General features: G+C 45.9%; 1 protein-coding gene and 1 long non-coding RNA gene across 2 annotated transcripts in view; both read right to left on the bottom strand.

Moving 5' to 3' along the window:
• The window catches only part of LOC310687310, a 374,731-nt gene that overhangs the window by 174,746 nt on the left and 184,392 nt on the right, over positions 1-15,593 (bottom strand). The gene's annotated exons all lie outside the window — the stretch shown is intronic.
• CKAP4 (cytoskeleton associated protein 4) lies at positions 6,556-15,497 on the bottom strand. Its single transcript, XM_083462161.1, has 2 exons — positions 14,395-15,497; positions 6,556-9,367 (listed from the first exon to the last, which is right to left on the bottom strand). Exons 1-2 carry the CDS (start codon positions 15,181-15,183, stop codon positions 8,042-8,044), a joined length of 2,115 nt encoding a protein of 704 aa, XP_083318287.1. The 5' UTR covers positions 15,184-15,497; the 3' UTR covers positions 6,556-8,041.

The raw sequence follows: 15,593 nt of genomic DNA on the forward strand, positions 1-15,593 counted from the left end.
GGTAGAACATATACTAGTAGCCACAGATAGCCTTGTTCTCTATGAATATAATGTATCTAATTCAAAGTGTTGGTGCTGACCTTTAAAGCCCTAAACGGCCTCGGTCCTGTATACCTGGAGCGTCTCCACCCCCATCATCCAGCCCGGACTCTGAGGTCCAGCGCCAAGGGCCTTCTGGCGGTACCCTCGCTGCGAGAATTGAGGTTACAGGGAACCAGGCAGAGAGCCTTCTTGGTAGGTGCGCCTGCCCTGTGGAACGCCCTCCCAGCAGATGTCAAGGCAATAAACAATTATTTTACTTTTAAAAGATAACTGAAGGCTGTTTAGGGAAGTTTTTAATGTCTGATGCTGTATTGTTTTTAATATTCAGTTGGAAGCCGCCCAGAGTGGCTGGGGAAACCCAGCCAGATGGGCAGGGTATGAATAATAAATAATAATTCTTCTTCTCCTTCTTTTTAAAGCCATCCAGACTTGATGGCCATCACTACATCTTGTTTAAAAGGCAGGAGTTCAGCAAGGGGTAGCTTCAGCCACCCTAGAAGCCATTGGTGGAAAGGGTCACATAAAGTTAGTATAACTTTAAAATATAACCATTAGGAGAAGAAAAAGCAAGTGTCTTGTGGCACTTAAAAGACTTACGGCACAAACTTTAATGGAATACAGTTCACGTCATCAGATGCATTTTTTTCCTCGGGGATGCAGATGCTGTGGTCCTCCAGATGTTGTTGGTCTCAAACCTCCATCAGCCCCAGCCAGTATGACCAATGGCTAGGGGTGATGGGAGTTGTGGTCCAGCAACATCTGGAGGACCACAAATTCCCCACCTCTGAATTATCTTGTGGATTCTAGTCCAGACCACTAAAGCACATGCCGTAAGTGAATTTATTACTCTTTAGGGTGCCACAAAACACTTTTGCTTTTCTTCAACAGACTAGCACAGCTTCCCAATAGAAGTCAGCTTCAGAAAATTATGATGTTTTTCAGTTAGCTTACTATAGAGTCAACAAGTGCTTATGAAAACGGAAATGTAAGGAGGCTGAAGGGACATTCTTTCACCTCTGGTGGACCTGTCCAAAAGTGAAGGCCTTCTGGGAAATGATTTATAATGAGTTAAAAAAGGTATTTAAGTATACCTTTCCCAAGAAACCAGAGGCCTTCCTCCTGGGCATTGTCAGTCAGAAAGTGTTAAAGAAGGATAGAACTTTCTTTATGTACGCAACTACAGCAGCAAGAATTCTCATCGCAAAATACTGGAAGATACAAGATTTACCCACACTGGAAGAGTGGCAGACGCAATTGATGGACTATATGGAACTGGCTGAAATGACTGGCAGAATCCGAGATTTGGGAGAAGAAACAATGGAGGAGGATTGGAAAAAATTTAAGGATTATTTACAAAAATTTTATAAGTTATATGAATGTTAAGAATTTGCATGATTTGGAAAATTTAGCTTCAGCAACAAGATTTGGTGATATGGGAAACTAAGTTTATATTTATGAAAGGATTACAGTTTAAAGCAACATTATATTTATTTTAGGGTAAAAGTAAATTGATAATAAGTATTTTAAACCCAAAATATAATTATTTGAAAGGACAAAAGAATGCACGAAACAAGGTAATAATTTGCTGGTACTTTTATTGTAAAGAATGCAGGGTGTGGGAGATGTGGGGAAGTCCGGTTGGTTATGAAAAAATGTTTTGGAAAGATGGATTTCTTTTTCTTCTTCTTTTCTTTTTCTGTTATTTCTTTTATATATCTGACTTATTATCTGTATCTGGAAAAAAAGGAATAAAAATATTTTTTTAAAAAACAACAACAAGTGCTTATGAAAACTTTGGGTGTGTGTGGAGAACTCTACATTCTCTAAGTCCGTATGTGTTTTCACATATTTTTATATGGTTTTCTATTTTCCATGTTTTCCTGCAATCTTTGGATGAAAGATATTTTAGAAACATAATGAATACGCTTAGCAAAACCCAAGAATTCTATTTTAAAATGCTGTTACAAATATTGCCACTGGATGGCAGACTTCAACTGTTCAATTCTCAAGTTATTTCTAAGGGCGGCCAGCACAAAGTTTGGCAGACTTCAGACTTGCTGGATTCTTCTTGTTGTTGTCGTCTTCATCTTTTGAAGCTCACCAACTGGTGCCAAACAGTAGCTCAGGGAACAGACATAGCATTAAGGAGCAGGGAGCGCATGCTCCATTAAGGGATTTGTTATAGAAAAGGCCTTTGGTCCATCTAGTTCAGTCAGCTGACACTGACTGGTAGCATCTCTTCAGGGTTTCAGAGATGTCCGTCAGCCCTAACTGGAGATGCCAGGAATTTAACCTGGGACCGTCTGCATTCAAAGCAGATGCTCTACCACTTTGCTACAGCCCTTCCCCAAGTTTAGGCCTAGAACTGTTTAGTACAGTTGTACCTTGGGTTAATGGGTCGCGGGTGGCGCTGCGGGTTAAACAATGGAAACATTCTGTGCTGGGAGATTCATGCAGATAAGATATAGAAATAGGAGCAGCTAATGCACACACAAATCTTGGAAGTGGTGGCACTCTGGCAACAAGGTTGAAAATAGCTGAGTGGTGGGTGGCGCTGTGGGTTAAACCACAGAGCTCAGGACTTACCAATCAGAAGGTTGGCGGTTTGAATCCCTGCAACGGGGCGAGCTCCTGTTGCTTGGTCCCTGCTCCTGCCCACCTGGCAGTTCGAAAGCACATCAAAGTGCAAGTAGATAAATAGGTACCGCTCTGGCAGGAAGGTAAACTGTGTTTCCATGCGCTGCTCTGGTTCGCCAGCAGCGGCTTAGTCGTGCTGGCCACATTACCTGGAAGCTGTATGCCAGCTCCCTCGGCCAATAAAGCGAGATGAGCGCCGCAACCCCAGAGTCGGTCACGACTGGACCTAATGGTCAGGGGTCCCTTTACCTTTACCTTGGGTTAAGAACTTAATTCATTCTGAAGGTCCGTTCTTAACCTGAAACTGTTCTTAACCTGAGGTACCAATTTAGCTAATGGGGCCTCCTGCTGCCACCGCACCACTTCTGTTCTCATCCTGAAGTAAAGTTCTTAACCTGAGGTACTATTTCTAGGTTAGCGGAGTCTGTAACCTGAAGTGTCTATAACCCAAGGTACCACTGTACTAGAACTGAGCTCACAATACTTTTCCACAAATATCTACTCCTGGTTTTATTCTAGATATTGCTTGTTTCAAGAGTCTGTTTTAGTGGGGAGAGGAGGGAGGGGAAAGAATATTTTACAGTGATACCTTGGGTTAAGTACTTAATTCGTTCCGGAGGTCCATTCTTAACCTGAAACTGTTCTTAACCTGAAGCACCACTTTAGCTAATGGGGCCTCCTGCTGCCGCCGGGCCGCCAGAGCATGATTTCTGTTCTTATCCTGAAGCAAAGTTCTTAACCTGAAGCACTATTTCTGGGTTAGTGGAGTCTGTAACCTGAAGCATATGTAACCTGAAGCGTATATAACCCGAGGTACCACTGTATTATTGCTGCTGTTAAACAAAGGGAATTGGAAACCTTTAACTGCCACGACAGGAAATGCCATGCCTGGGGAAAGGGCAGATGTGGCCCTCCAGGACTCTGTATCTGGCCCTCAGGATTCTTTGTAGACCATACACCCTCCTGAGCCACACCCCTCACCAGTTATGCTTTGCACCGTCCTTGAGTGCTTTTGCTGGGCGGGGGGGGGGGGGACATACGGTATTAAACTCTTGGTTGCCTCAATGAAGAACTGACGTGTGTGAATGTGAAGAAACAAGCCTATTGTACAAAAGTAAATTCACATCTAGTTCTCCACCCACCACTGACATGAGGCCCACATAAAGGAACAAGGCCATTAATTTCCCCCCCACACACCCCACTCTACTGCACATCACCCAGAGATCTGACTTCTCCTCATCCCTGGCCTAACAGATTGAATTAACTGCAGTAACAAAAGAAGAGAAATCCTTGCCAGGTCCAGATTAGAAATTCAAACCTTTTCATTTAAACTTGTCATTTAAACTGCTAGCACTGAGAAGGCACCCCATCGAAGGAAGAAAGCATCCAGACTCTTTACTTGCTTAATTTTTTTCCTTGCGACTTCCTTGTAGAAATAGCTGGGCGTATGTCGGAAGGGATGAATTTCCTTCATGAGCATAAATCACCTAACGGGAGAGGTAATCACAAATGTAAGGTCAAATGAGCCAGTTGCTGTGGTAATGGCTAGTAGCTCTTGCTAGATCTGTGTAATTAATCAGCTACTGTAGGTATTAGCGTTGCGGTTGAAGCCTTGGAAGAGATTGTATCTGTATCTGAAAAGCCTGCAAGCTGGGACTTGTTTTTCCTCATATGATTTCATCCAGAGCTGTTTGCTGTGTGTCTATTCCTTCTCGCATTAAAATTTGGACCTTGCTGACTTTACTCCTGTGCGGTGACTTTTACTGCAAGCGCAACCTAGATCCACACTTCCCCTGCATGTGTGTCTTCTCTCAGATTCCCAATATTCCTTTTAAACTTTAAAAACTTCATTATCACTAATGGATATCTGGGAGCAGGTCTTCAATGCCTTCTATGTCCAGCTTCCTTTTCCCTCATCACTTGCAGAGCACCCTCCCTTTTTGACGCAATGCTGCTTCATGTTTACAGTGTATACAGGCTATGTACATTACTTCAAGGCTGTTGTTTTCTAAAATGTACTCCTGCTGTTTATCTTCACCAAGGCCAGCCCAAGACATTTTGCTGCCTGAGGCGAAGGATGATCCCTCCTCCTGCATTCCATCTGCAGAAGCTGATCAGCATGGCAGCTGAATCAGATTTCAGTACATGGGACAGGACAGTGTCCTCCCCAATGTCAGAGGGCAGCGGACTAGATTAGATGGTGTGGGGCAGGTGATAGGGCACACACAGATCTATGTCCTCCACAGAGGGGAATAGCCAGGGGTCTGTCACCCACAGCCCCTAACATTTTCTTCCTGAGGCAGCTGCCTAATGGTCGGGCCGGCCCTGATCTTGACAGCTTAAGATAGGTAAGGTTGCAGGGTGAACAGGATATATTCTCCCATTGCTTCTGTAGCAACCTTTCCATCAAAGTCTTGCTATGAGTCTAGTCTTACAATAGCATATGTATTGCGCTTTGACAGCCAGGCTGAGATTCCCACACAGCAGGGAAGCTTGCTGGGTGACACTACCCCAAATCAAGTCGTTTTCAGTTTATCCAACTTCTCAGAATTTGTGGGTTCACGTTCACCTGACTCAGCTCTTTGCACAGAGGTTGGGCTGAAATTAACAAATTGTTATAGGTACAGTGGTACCTCAGGTTACAGACGCTTCAGGTTACAGACTCTGCTAACCCAGAAATAGTACCTCGGGTTAAGAACTTTGCTTCAGGATCAGAACAGAAATCATGCTCCGGCGGTGTGGCGGCAGCAGCAGGCCCCATTAGCTAAAGTGGTGCTTCAGGTTAAGAACAGTTTCAGGTTAAGAATGGACCTCCAGATCGAATTAAGTTCTGAACCTGAGGTACCACTGTAAATAGCTGTCACAGCACAGACTAGAACCAAGGTTTGTATAACATGAAGCAGGGCAAAGATGTAAAGGAGGATTTTTTCCAGAAATCTGGCTTCTTCAATAGAGCTTACTCTAGAAAATATGTGCATTAAATTGCGTCCTCAATCAAGAAGTTATGCTTTTGAGCTTACCAAGACGAGCATCTAAAAGAAGAAAAACGTTAAACACAACTGTGATTCATTTGTATGCACACTTGCTGGGAGAGGGGATATAAAGATCTGGACCCTGAAACTGTGCAGTCTCACAGGTTGAGCTTCCAATTCGGAATCCACTTTCCCTTTTCAGATGTGTGCACAAATTTGATGAAAAGCCTTGAACAGCAGCCCCAAAAATGTTTTGAAAATTCCATTTCTGCTCTGGAATTCTTTCATGAGGGACATGGGGGCATTGAACATCCCGTCTTCCCCTTCAGGGCTAAATAATGACAGGAAAGAGATGAACTGATGTGATGAGGAGCAGGATGGGCTGGGGGAGGGAACTGAAAAACAAAGCACAGGCAAAATAGAAACATTTTCTATTGTGGTTATATAAACCACTTAGCTATTTCTGTTGACTATTGGAAACACTGGTAAGCAAAAGCTAGGCTGGAAGAATCTGAGCTGTGCCGATTCAGATGGAACTGGCCTGATCCACGGCTCTGGACTAATGGAACAGACCGGAACGTACAATGTTCAGAAAGCACAAAAACCAGTGAACTGCAGTTCGCAGTCCAAAGAAAGCATTATCAAAATACATTTAGAAGTGTGCCTTTGGAGAGGAAAATGCATTTAGGATGTGTATTTAAATGTGAATTTTCATGCAGCTTTGAAAAGTTAGCAAAAATACATAGGTCATACAAGGGATATGATTTATTGCTTGTTTTGGGTGTTCATCCAGCCCCCCTTCTCCCAGTGTACACGCGTCAGGGTCCTGCCAGTCCCTGACCAACTGCTATCCCCACCTTCCACAAATCTGCAGAAGCATCCCAAAAAATGTTCGCAATATACATTAACAGAAATTCCAACTGTTTATTAGGCATTACAGATACTGGGAAAAGTTAATTTCACAGTCAACTATACCATTGTTCAAGACTCACAAAAGGAAAAATCGGTGAAGAGCAGCTTAGGAAAGTAACAGCTGATCTCAATACCGCAGATCTTCCTTGGCTTTTAAGGCTTAGGGTCCCTTGGAAGCAGTTTCTGAATACACACATTGCTGACAACATCCGGATATGGCCAGACATCTTCTCTGTCTCCATCACCCCTGATGCTGTACTGTTTCCAAAAGTAAGTGCTAACCTCTTTGTACGCGAAGAGGTCTTTATGTGCAGAACGCTTCCAAAAAAACCAGAAAGCCTGTTCCTAAAAATAGGTACCTTTCTAAACATACAAATTTTTTAAAAAGTGAAAAACAAAAATGCAAACATTTTTTAACGGAAGTAAAACAAGGATCCGGTCCATGTTCAGTGGTTCTTAAAAATGAACAACAGTTTTTAATACTTCTCATTCTTTCAACATTTGCCCACACCCCAAGTTATTTTTTTATATATAAAAAAATCAGGCTGAGGTCGAATTCTATTTCATCCAAGTCAACAAAAAGATCAGGCACTTTGTGTGGATCTTAGTAATACATATTATACTTTGCTGCAGCACAGAGGACACGTTAAAAATGAATTGGGCTTTGTGTGTGTGTGTGGAAACAATTCTGTGTTCGCTACCCCCTCTCTTTGGCATGACAATCAAAATGGCACATTTTTATTTAGCTGGTTGGTTTCATCTCCCTGACTTGGTTCCTATAGCTCCCTGCAGAATGAATTAGGGCATCAAAACTGAAAATAAATCCAGCCTTGAATCCAGAAATGGTCCCAACAAGACTGGTTGATGGCTAAGTTCTATCCATTATTGCCATTTTTTATCCACCTTGGACAACTCAAAAGCACCAGAAGATGTCTGCTCTTTGGAACAGCAATACTGATACTAGGAGCTGCAAAGTAGCCTCAACCCAATTTTGGGGAGTCCACATCCTGAATTGGATCACACAATAACTTTTTTCTTCTTAAGATGGAGCAGAGCCCTGCACACACTCAGCTGTACACACAAGGCTCCTGCACACACCAGCTGCTTTATTTGATTGGATGAAGCAGATCTGAATGTGCAACGCCAAGCACACTCAAGTCTGCTTCCTTCATTCAAATAACAGAGCCCCCATGTTTGCCAATGGATCAAGGCAGCAGTTGTCATAATTTGGCTTCCTCCTCTTGTACTGTGGATTAAACAGCAGAAGCAAAACGATTTGTCCTAGCAACTGAAAGAAACAAAATCATGGGGGCCTAACTAGAACGTGTTATGATTCTTAAAACGGCACCAATGGATTTGAGTTTCAAACCCACCAATATTCCACTTCCCCCAACCACAACAGCAACGAAACTCTTTGGCCTATGAAAACTATTTTTGGTTTTGCAGTCCAATACTTACACATGCTCTACACTAGGTAGCTAAACCTTTTCATGTATCTTTTCTACTTTCACAAACAACCTGTCCAGGTCATTCTTTACATCCTCAAAGGAGCTCTTCAGCGACTGAACGTCATTCTCGTTGGTTTCTATTTTCACAGAGTAAGCAACCAGACTGTCAACTGCAGTCCTGAGCATTTTTAAGTCGGTTTCAGCCTGGCCGAGAGAAGATCGCAGCTCATCAACATAACCCATCACAGAAGAGAGTTCTCCTAGATTATCTCTGGACTGCCCTGCATCCATCTGAGGCTTTTCTTTATCCAGCAGAGCACGGACTTGTTTCTGGATGTTATCAAGTGCATCAGCGTTGTTTGGGAAGTCACTCACACTCCTCCTTAGCTCCTCAACATCACTGTACATGGAGAGCTGAGATTCACTAAGGCTCCTTACAGTATCTGTCACTGAACGCACCTCTTTCTCTAAATTACCCCAGATGGAGCCTAGCTCTTCCTCTAAAGCAGCTATCTTGCTGTCATACTTAGAGAGAAGAGATTCCATCCCTTCGGTGTCTTGTGCAGATGGTGACCTCAAAGCCTCAAGGCTCTCTTCTATAGACCTGAACCTGGATTCAAACCCTTCACTGTTCATTTGCAGAGTCGCTACGATGTCTCTGGAAAGAGCATCACCTTCTTGTGCATTGGCAGAAGTCTTGATGTGCACGAGATCTTCCCGGAGTCTCTCAAGCTCACCAGGGAGATGTCCAATAGCCTCTTCTGCTTTAAGAACTTTATCTTGTAGAGCTTGCAATGAAATGTGCTCTGCATCGGCCACCTCTTTGAACTTTTCGTGCTCCTGCTTGAGATTGACAAGTTCTTTGACTTCAGACAACACATCCGATTCCATCCAATCTATCATACTTTTCAAGGACTCTATAGTCTTCTCTTTTGCTTTCATGGATGTCTGCATCTCGTCAACGACGCCTTTCAAAGCCTGAAGTTCATGTTTGTACACCTCTGCTTCCCCTAGGGAAGCCACCTTCATTTTCACTTCATTGATTTCCTCTTGGCTCCGTTTCTGAACATCTGTGAATTCGGCAATATTGTCGTTTATCGACCTAGTTAACTCAGTTAGCCTGTCTTCCACGGTGTTCTCCAGCGACGTGAAATCTCGCTCTCTGGCGTCTTTTACAACGTGGATGCCGTCAGACAGGTCTTTCAGAATTTCATTTTGCAGTTTCTGAAGAACCTCACCAATGCGAGCGATTTCTCCCTCCCCTTGCCTAACAGCCTTCTCCGTGACTTCTTGCTTCTGCTGTGCGTTTTTCAGCGTCAATTCGAAACCTCCAAATGCAGACTGAAGAGACTGCACCTAAAAGAGAAAAGCACATATAGGTAAATCTAGACATGGAGCACGCATTGCAGGAAGTTCTACAAGGCTCACAGGAAGCCAGATAGGGGGAAATGAGCAGTGGAATGGAACTAAGTGAGCAGCGCTAGTGGACGAAAATTTATGTGAGTTCAAGTGCACTTATCTGCACAAACCTATGTTGATTCACCCATGATTCAATCATTTAGACTGAGTAAGTTTCCAATTCCAATAATCATAGAATTGTAGTGTTGGAAGAGCCTTGAGGACCATCTAGCCCAAATAGGGGGATAAAGCCTGCGACCTTGGCATTATCAGCACCATGCTCCAACCAACTGAGCTATCCAAACGTGTTTTGCCTGGGGTGCTTATCCTTTCTAATCTTATACTCTGCAGTGCTTAGTTGAGGAACCAGAATCTAGCCTCAGAAATCGGATGTAGAGCCATACGCCCATGTTAGAGCACATGATTTAAGTGCATAAAAGGCTTTAACTTCCTCCATTCAGCAATTCTGAATAATAGCAGAACAGGGACAGGAATCTTCTGCACTTAATGGCAAATCAGATCTATGGGGATGACTCTCCCCCTGCATCTGTCTCCCCACATAAATTGGGTGCTAATGTATCGATCCGCGGTTCTCAAAGGATTTAGCGCGCCACACTAGTGTGGCAAGAAAGGAAGTGTTCTGTTATAAATCAAGCACTTCTGGGAGCTATTTCTTTTCGTTTTCCAATGTATTTCTTATCGATAAAAAAATTGGTGTGGCACGAGCAAGTTTTTATTCTGAAAGTGTGGCCCAGAGAAAAAAGTTTGAGAACTGCTGGTCTAGATTCTATGCTGGAAAGCACATGAAATGCGCACATCAACTGGTCACAATGCTTCTAAAATAATATTGATGCACCAATGACAGTCAGGAATACAGTGGTACCTCAGGTTACAGACGCTTCGGGTTAGGGATGCTTCGGGTTACAAACTCTACTAACCAGGAAGTGATTGCTCCAGGTTAAGAACTTTGCCCCAGGATAAGAACGGAAATCGCGCGCCAGCAGCAGCAGGAGGCCCCATTAGTGAAAGAACGTTTCAGGTTAAGAATCGTTTCAGGTTAAGAATGGACCTCTGGAACGAATTAAGTTCTTAACCAGAGGTACCACTGTACTCCTCAGCACTAGAGAAGGTCAGCAAACATTTTAAGGAGGGGTCCGGTTACCGCCCTTCAGACCTTGTGGCGGGCCAGACTGCGAGCGCATGCGCACACGGCGGAGGGGGGCTTTTCTCTCTCTCTCTCCCCCAGCCCCTCCCCTTGCTTTCCTACCTCCTCCACCGCTCTGCCTGTGGTTGGGAGCCGCCAGCGGCGGCGCCGCCTCCTCTCATTTCCGAGTCAGCTTTCCCGGGCGTCAGGCACAGGGCCAGCAGGCATGCCAAGCTCCAGCCGAAGCCTCGTCATGATGCCCACAGCATGGCCATGGACGGAGAGGCCGATAGGCGGGTGGCGAGTTTGGGCCGTGCTTCAGCACGCAGGCGGCGAGGCTTCAGATTGGCTGGGACCAATCAAAGCCCAGCTCCCTTCCTCTGCAGGGAAGGGAGAAGCCAGGAGGCGGAAGAGAGGAGCTGCTGCCATGGTGTGGGGGGGAGGCAGCCGAGGGAAAAAATTGCAAAAAAATGGTGCAGCTCAACCGATCCAAGTGGCGATTTCACAACCGCCCATGGGCTGGATCCAGAGGGCAATTGGACCTGATCCGGCATGCGGACCTTAGTTTGCCAACCCAGGTACTAGAGGCCCAAGTGGCCTATGTGGCTAGAAGTGCCTTTCATCAGATCTGTCTGGTTCGCCAGCTATGGCTGTTCCTTGACAGGGACAGCCTGACTACTGTAGTCCATGCATTGGTACCCTCAAGTCTGGATTACTGCAATGAGCTCTGGATGGGGCTGCCCTTGGGCTGGGTTCCAACTAGTGCAGAATGCAGCAGCCAGACTGCTGGTGGGAACACACAGCCAACGACATGTGACACCATTGTTAAAACATCTCTACCAGCTGCCCATCTACCACCAGTAAAAACTTGAGTAGTAAAAAATAAAAAAAAATGTGATCCAAACAATTCCAAAATCCATGTTGGATTAAAATCTGCTGGGTTTCATATTTTCTCTGCAATTACGCACACTACTCACAAGAATCTGTGTGCACAGCAAGGGATCATGGTCCTTCCCTTAATAAGCAGCAATGCAACAGAATAATGGCCCCAGTGGGTGCCACTCCAGCAGAATGCAGATTTCCCTATCTTAATATTTAGAATGCCATACTGGCACAAAACCAGGCATTAATTTAGGAGCATTATGGATGTTATCAGCCTTAGAAATGCAAATTTCTTCAGCCGGCCTTACTTTGTAGGAAGTAGATGTGGAGGACATTTTTAAAAAAAACCAAAAACTAAACTATCCACTTTCACAGCCAGCATTTACTCCATGAGTTGGCAGAGTAAAGTCTCTGCCAAGGGCATGTCTAAATTCGTTCTTGGTAATAGTTAACTATAATGTAGAGTTAAATGGTTTCTATTGAACACTTTTAACTTTGCAGCTAAACACTCTTAGGAGCCTGACCCCAAGGACAACTGGAGCTACACCAACATAGGTATTCACACCATGAATTTAAAGCAACGTGATGCCACTTTTTTCAGCTGGAACTTGCCAGAACTGTTCCAGCACCTCTCAGGCGGGCACCCTTGCCATTATAAGAGAATAAGGGAGGTGTTCATGGTGAGTTCTGGCACCTCTTTTTCTAGAAAAACAGCCCTGTTAAGACAGCTGTTAAGAGACCCCATTCCTCTCAAAGAGCTACAATTCCCAGTATATCCTACGAAGAGGGATTGTTTCTTTGTTTAACTATAATTCAGTGAAGGGAACACCAGTATCCTAAAAACTCTCAGCTCCTGAAAGGAGTTAATATTATTAGAAATATGAATTTGGAGAACTGTTAAACAGGTGATATAATGAAATTCAGTTAGAGGGGACTTGAGGAAGTCAGTTATCAATGTAATGAAATTAGGGATTTGAAGTAATAATTTTTTTGTGGTTTTTGTGTGTGTTTTTTCTCTGTTCTGTGTTTTGTAATGTTTTTCTTTGTGATAAATGTGAAAATCAATTTTAAAAAAATGGGGGGGGAGCTCTCAGCTCCTTTAACGAACTACAGTTCCCGGAATTATTTCGGAAATGCCGCTTTATGTATGGTGCAAATGTGACTACGTGGTTAAAGCTCTATATAGCATATGAAGAACCTTATGTAGCATCCAACCATGTAGATTCTCTAGTGCAAGAATGTCTGCTTATGCAATGTAATTTCCCCCTGCAAAGGTGCTCAATTTAGGGGCACCCAGGGAGTGGGAAGGGAAGCTCCACTGCACCATCAGAAATCCTTGCCCTAGTGGATCTCCTTTGTTGGATACCACCCCTTAGGTTTCTTTTAACCAGCCTTTGCCCACTTGGTGCCTTCCAGATGCTTGGACTACAATTCCCAACAGCAAGTGCAGCCATAGCCCAAAACATCTGGTGGACACCAGATTGGCAAAGGCTTCCCTTACCTAAAATATCATCTCACCCATTGCAGATGCCTTCTCATCAGAAGGTCCAGTCTGTACAATGTATGAATCACCCCTTTAACAGGCTGACCCTTTGGAATTCCCTCCTGTGACGTCTCAGACAAATGCTGCCCCTGTCATGTACATGATCAGCACTTACAAAATACCTTTCCTTTTAAGTCAGGAGTGGGGAACCATTAACCATCCAGAGGTTACCAAACTACAATTGCCATCAGTCCCAGCAAGCTTGGCCCATGGACAGAGATGATGGGAGTTGTAGTTCAGCAACCTCTGGCGGTCCAAATGTTCCCCACACCCTGATTCTTAACCTGGTCTGCATCTATAAGGATTTTGTTTTTATTACAGTGGCACCTCTGGATACGAATGGGATCCGTTCCGGAGCCCCGTTTGCATCCAGAAGCAAACGTAACTAGTGACGGTGTATCTGCGTCCACGTCGCTTTTCGCCGCTTCTGCGCATGACGTCATTTTGAGCGTCTGCGCATGCACGAGTGGCGAAACCTGGAAGTAACACACTCCGTTACTTCTGGGTTGCCGCAGAGTGCAACTCGAACGCACTCAACATGAAGCATATTCAACCTGAGGTATGACTGTATTGGTGTTTTATTGTTAAGGGCTTACGGACGGTTCATGGAAAACAATTCGTAAGTTAATGAAATAAAAATTAAATAAAACAGGGGTGCAAGGCAAAACTGAAGGCGGGGCCTAGACGTGGTCTAAGAGTCATGCCAAGAATCTTGCACGAGGGGCCATAAGTGCAACAGTTAGGCAACACGGTGGAAAGGCGAGACTGCATTGGCTTGATACTCCGCGCATGAGGACAAGTTTTGGAAGATGCTAAACTGGATGACTGATTTAGGATGGGGATTTCCCAGGCCCGAAAGGAAACACGAAGCATGGTGCAAGCAGAATCCACAGGAAGATGGGAATTGGCTGCTGAGGCCTAAGTGCTTTCCCTCCCAGAATTTTCCTCACAAGGAATAAAAACACTCCCAGGCAAAAGCTGTTCACAATCCAAGCTATTCCCCTGATTCCATTCAAATGAACGTTTGGCACATCCAACTGGGGGGCCACAAGTGCCAGGCATTCTCCTGAACCAAGTAGCCCTTGCAAAGTTTGGAGGTCCTCGGCCAACTTTCTCCTCCTTGCTTACATCCCCACCCCATCGCATTCACCAGAGGCCTCCGAGGGGGCGGGGAGACCATTGCAAGGCCTTGCAAGACCCATAATTTGGGCTTTAATGGTCCTTTGGGGGAGAAGGAAGAGAACTCCAGGGGACGACGTCGATCACTCCACTTATTCCAAAATACAGAGCAAGGCCCTGGACTTCTGAGCCAAAGTCCCACCCCGACGGCACCCCTCATCCCCCTGCAACTTCGCAAAAAGTTTTAAGAAAATGCAGAGCCGGAGAATTGATATGGTGAGCCTCCTCCCCCAATACCTTTTGCACAGCCCCTTCCAAGGCGCGGGCCAACTCCTCCCGCTGGCTGCCGAAGCCTTCTTGCCGGACGCTGATCCGGTTCACTTCTTCGGAGAGGTGATGGACGAAGTAGCCCGAGAAAGCAGCCGCGGCTATGAGAGCGAGGGACAAGAGGAAGTTGAAGGCTTTGGCCAGGCTGCAGAAGGACGGCGACGACGAGGAGGCTTTGCCTCCTCCAGCAGCGGAGGCGCCTCCTTTGCTCCCCTTGGCGTGAGCCGGGTTTTGCTGCTGCTGCTGCTTCTTTGCCACGTCATCGGGGAGGTTTGAATGGGCTCCCTTGTCGGACGGCGCGGAGCTGCCGCCCTTGCCGCTCCTTTGTTTGGCCGAAGACATGCTGCGTTCGATGCTGAGGCTGGGCGCCGCGAGCCGCCGGACTTCGCCGATGATGATGGAGGCGGAACGTCGCTGCCTCTGGACGGCGCGGGCGAGAAAAGCAGGAGCGAGCGCAGCACAGCCGGCCTCGACGCTGCCTCCCTCATTCAATCCGAGGCACGAAGGAAGGAGGGAGGGAAGGAAGGAAGGAGGGAGGCAGGCAGGGGCTTCGAGCGCGCTTATTCCTGCCCGCCCCTCTCCCAGCACCGCCCCCGAATTCCCTAACGCGCCCGAGAGGGGGGCAGGCGTGGAGGCTGCCACGCACACCAGGAGGGGAAAGAAGTAGCCGCCCGAGGCTGGGTGGGGAGGCGGCCACGCCACGGGAGGCAGTTCTGCGGCTCGCTCTCTCTCTCCCCAGCGGGAGGTGGGCGTCGGCATGGGGAAAGGACTGCCATCCTAAGCAGGACCGCGGAGGAGGGCTGGGCTCGAAGGACAAGCTCGGCTCGGGTCTCTAACCATCGCAGGAACGCGTTTCCAGGCGTGCTTAGTGCTGCTGCTGCTCCCCACCCCCGTTTAGTTCCGCGGGACTTGACAAAATTGTAGAGTTGGAAGGGATCACGCCGAGGGTCATCTAGTCCAACTCGCTGCAACCAGTGCCGGGTTTACATACGGGCTGCAGCCCAGGGCCTCATAATCTAGCGGGCCTAGGCATTTTGCGGTAGGTAGGTAGGTAGGTAGGTAGGTAGATAGATATTAGAAACAGGCTGCTTTTACTATATAGGTCCAGTTGCTTAGTAACATTAAACACGTGACAAATGAGTTAATGGCTGTTCTGACTTTGTATATGA

Source organism: Podarcis liolepis (genome assembly GCF_965112155.1).
Source record: "Podarcis liolepis genome assembly, chromosome: 10".
NCBI lineage: Eukaryota > Metazoa > Chordata > Lepidosauria > Squamata > Lacertidae > Podarcis > Podarcis liolepis.

Coding starts and splice junctions, on each gene's coding strand:
- CKAP4 (XM_083462161.1), bottom strand. CDS start 15,183: ATGCCGACGCCCACCTCCCGCTGGGGAGAGAGAGAGCGAGCCGCAGAA. Junction 9,368..14,394: donor TGGAAGGGGCTGTGCAAAAG/GTATTGGGGGAG, acceptor TTTCTCTTTTAG/GTGCAGTCTCTTCAGTCTGC.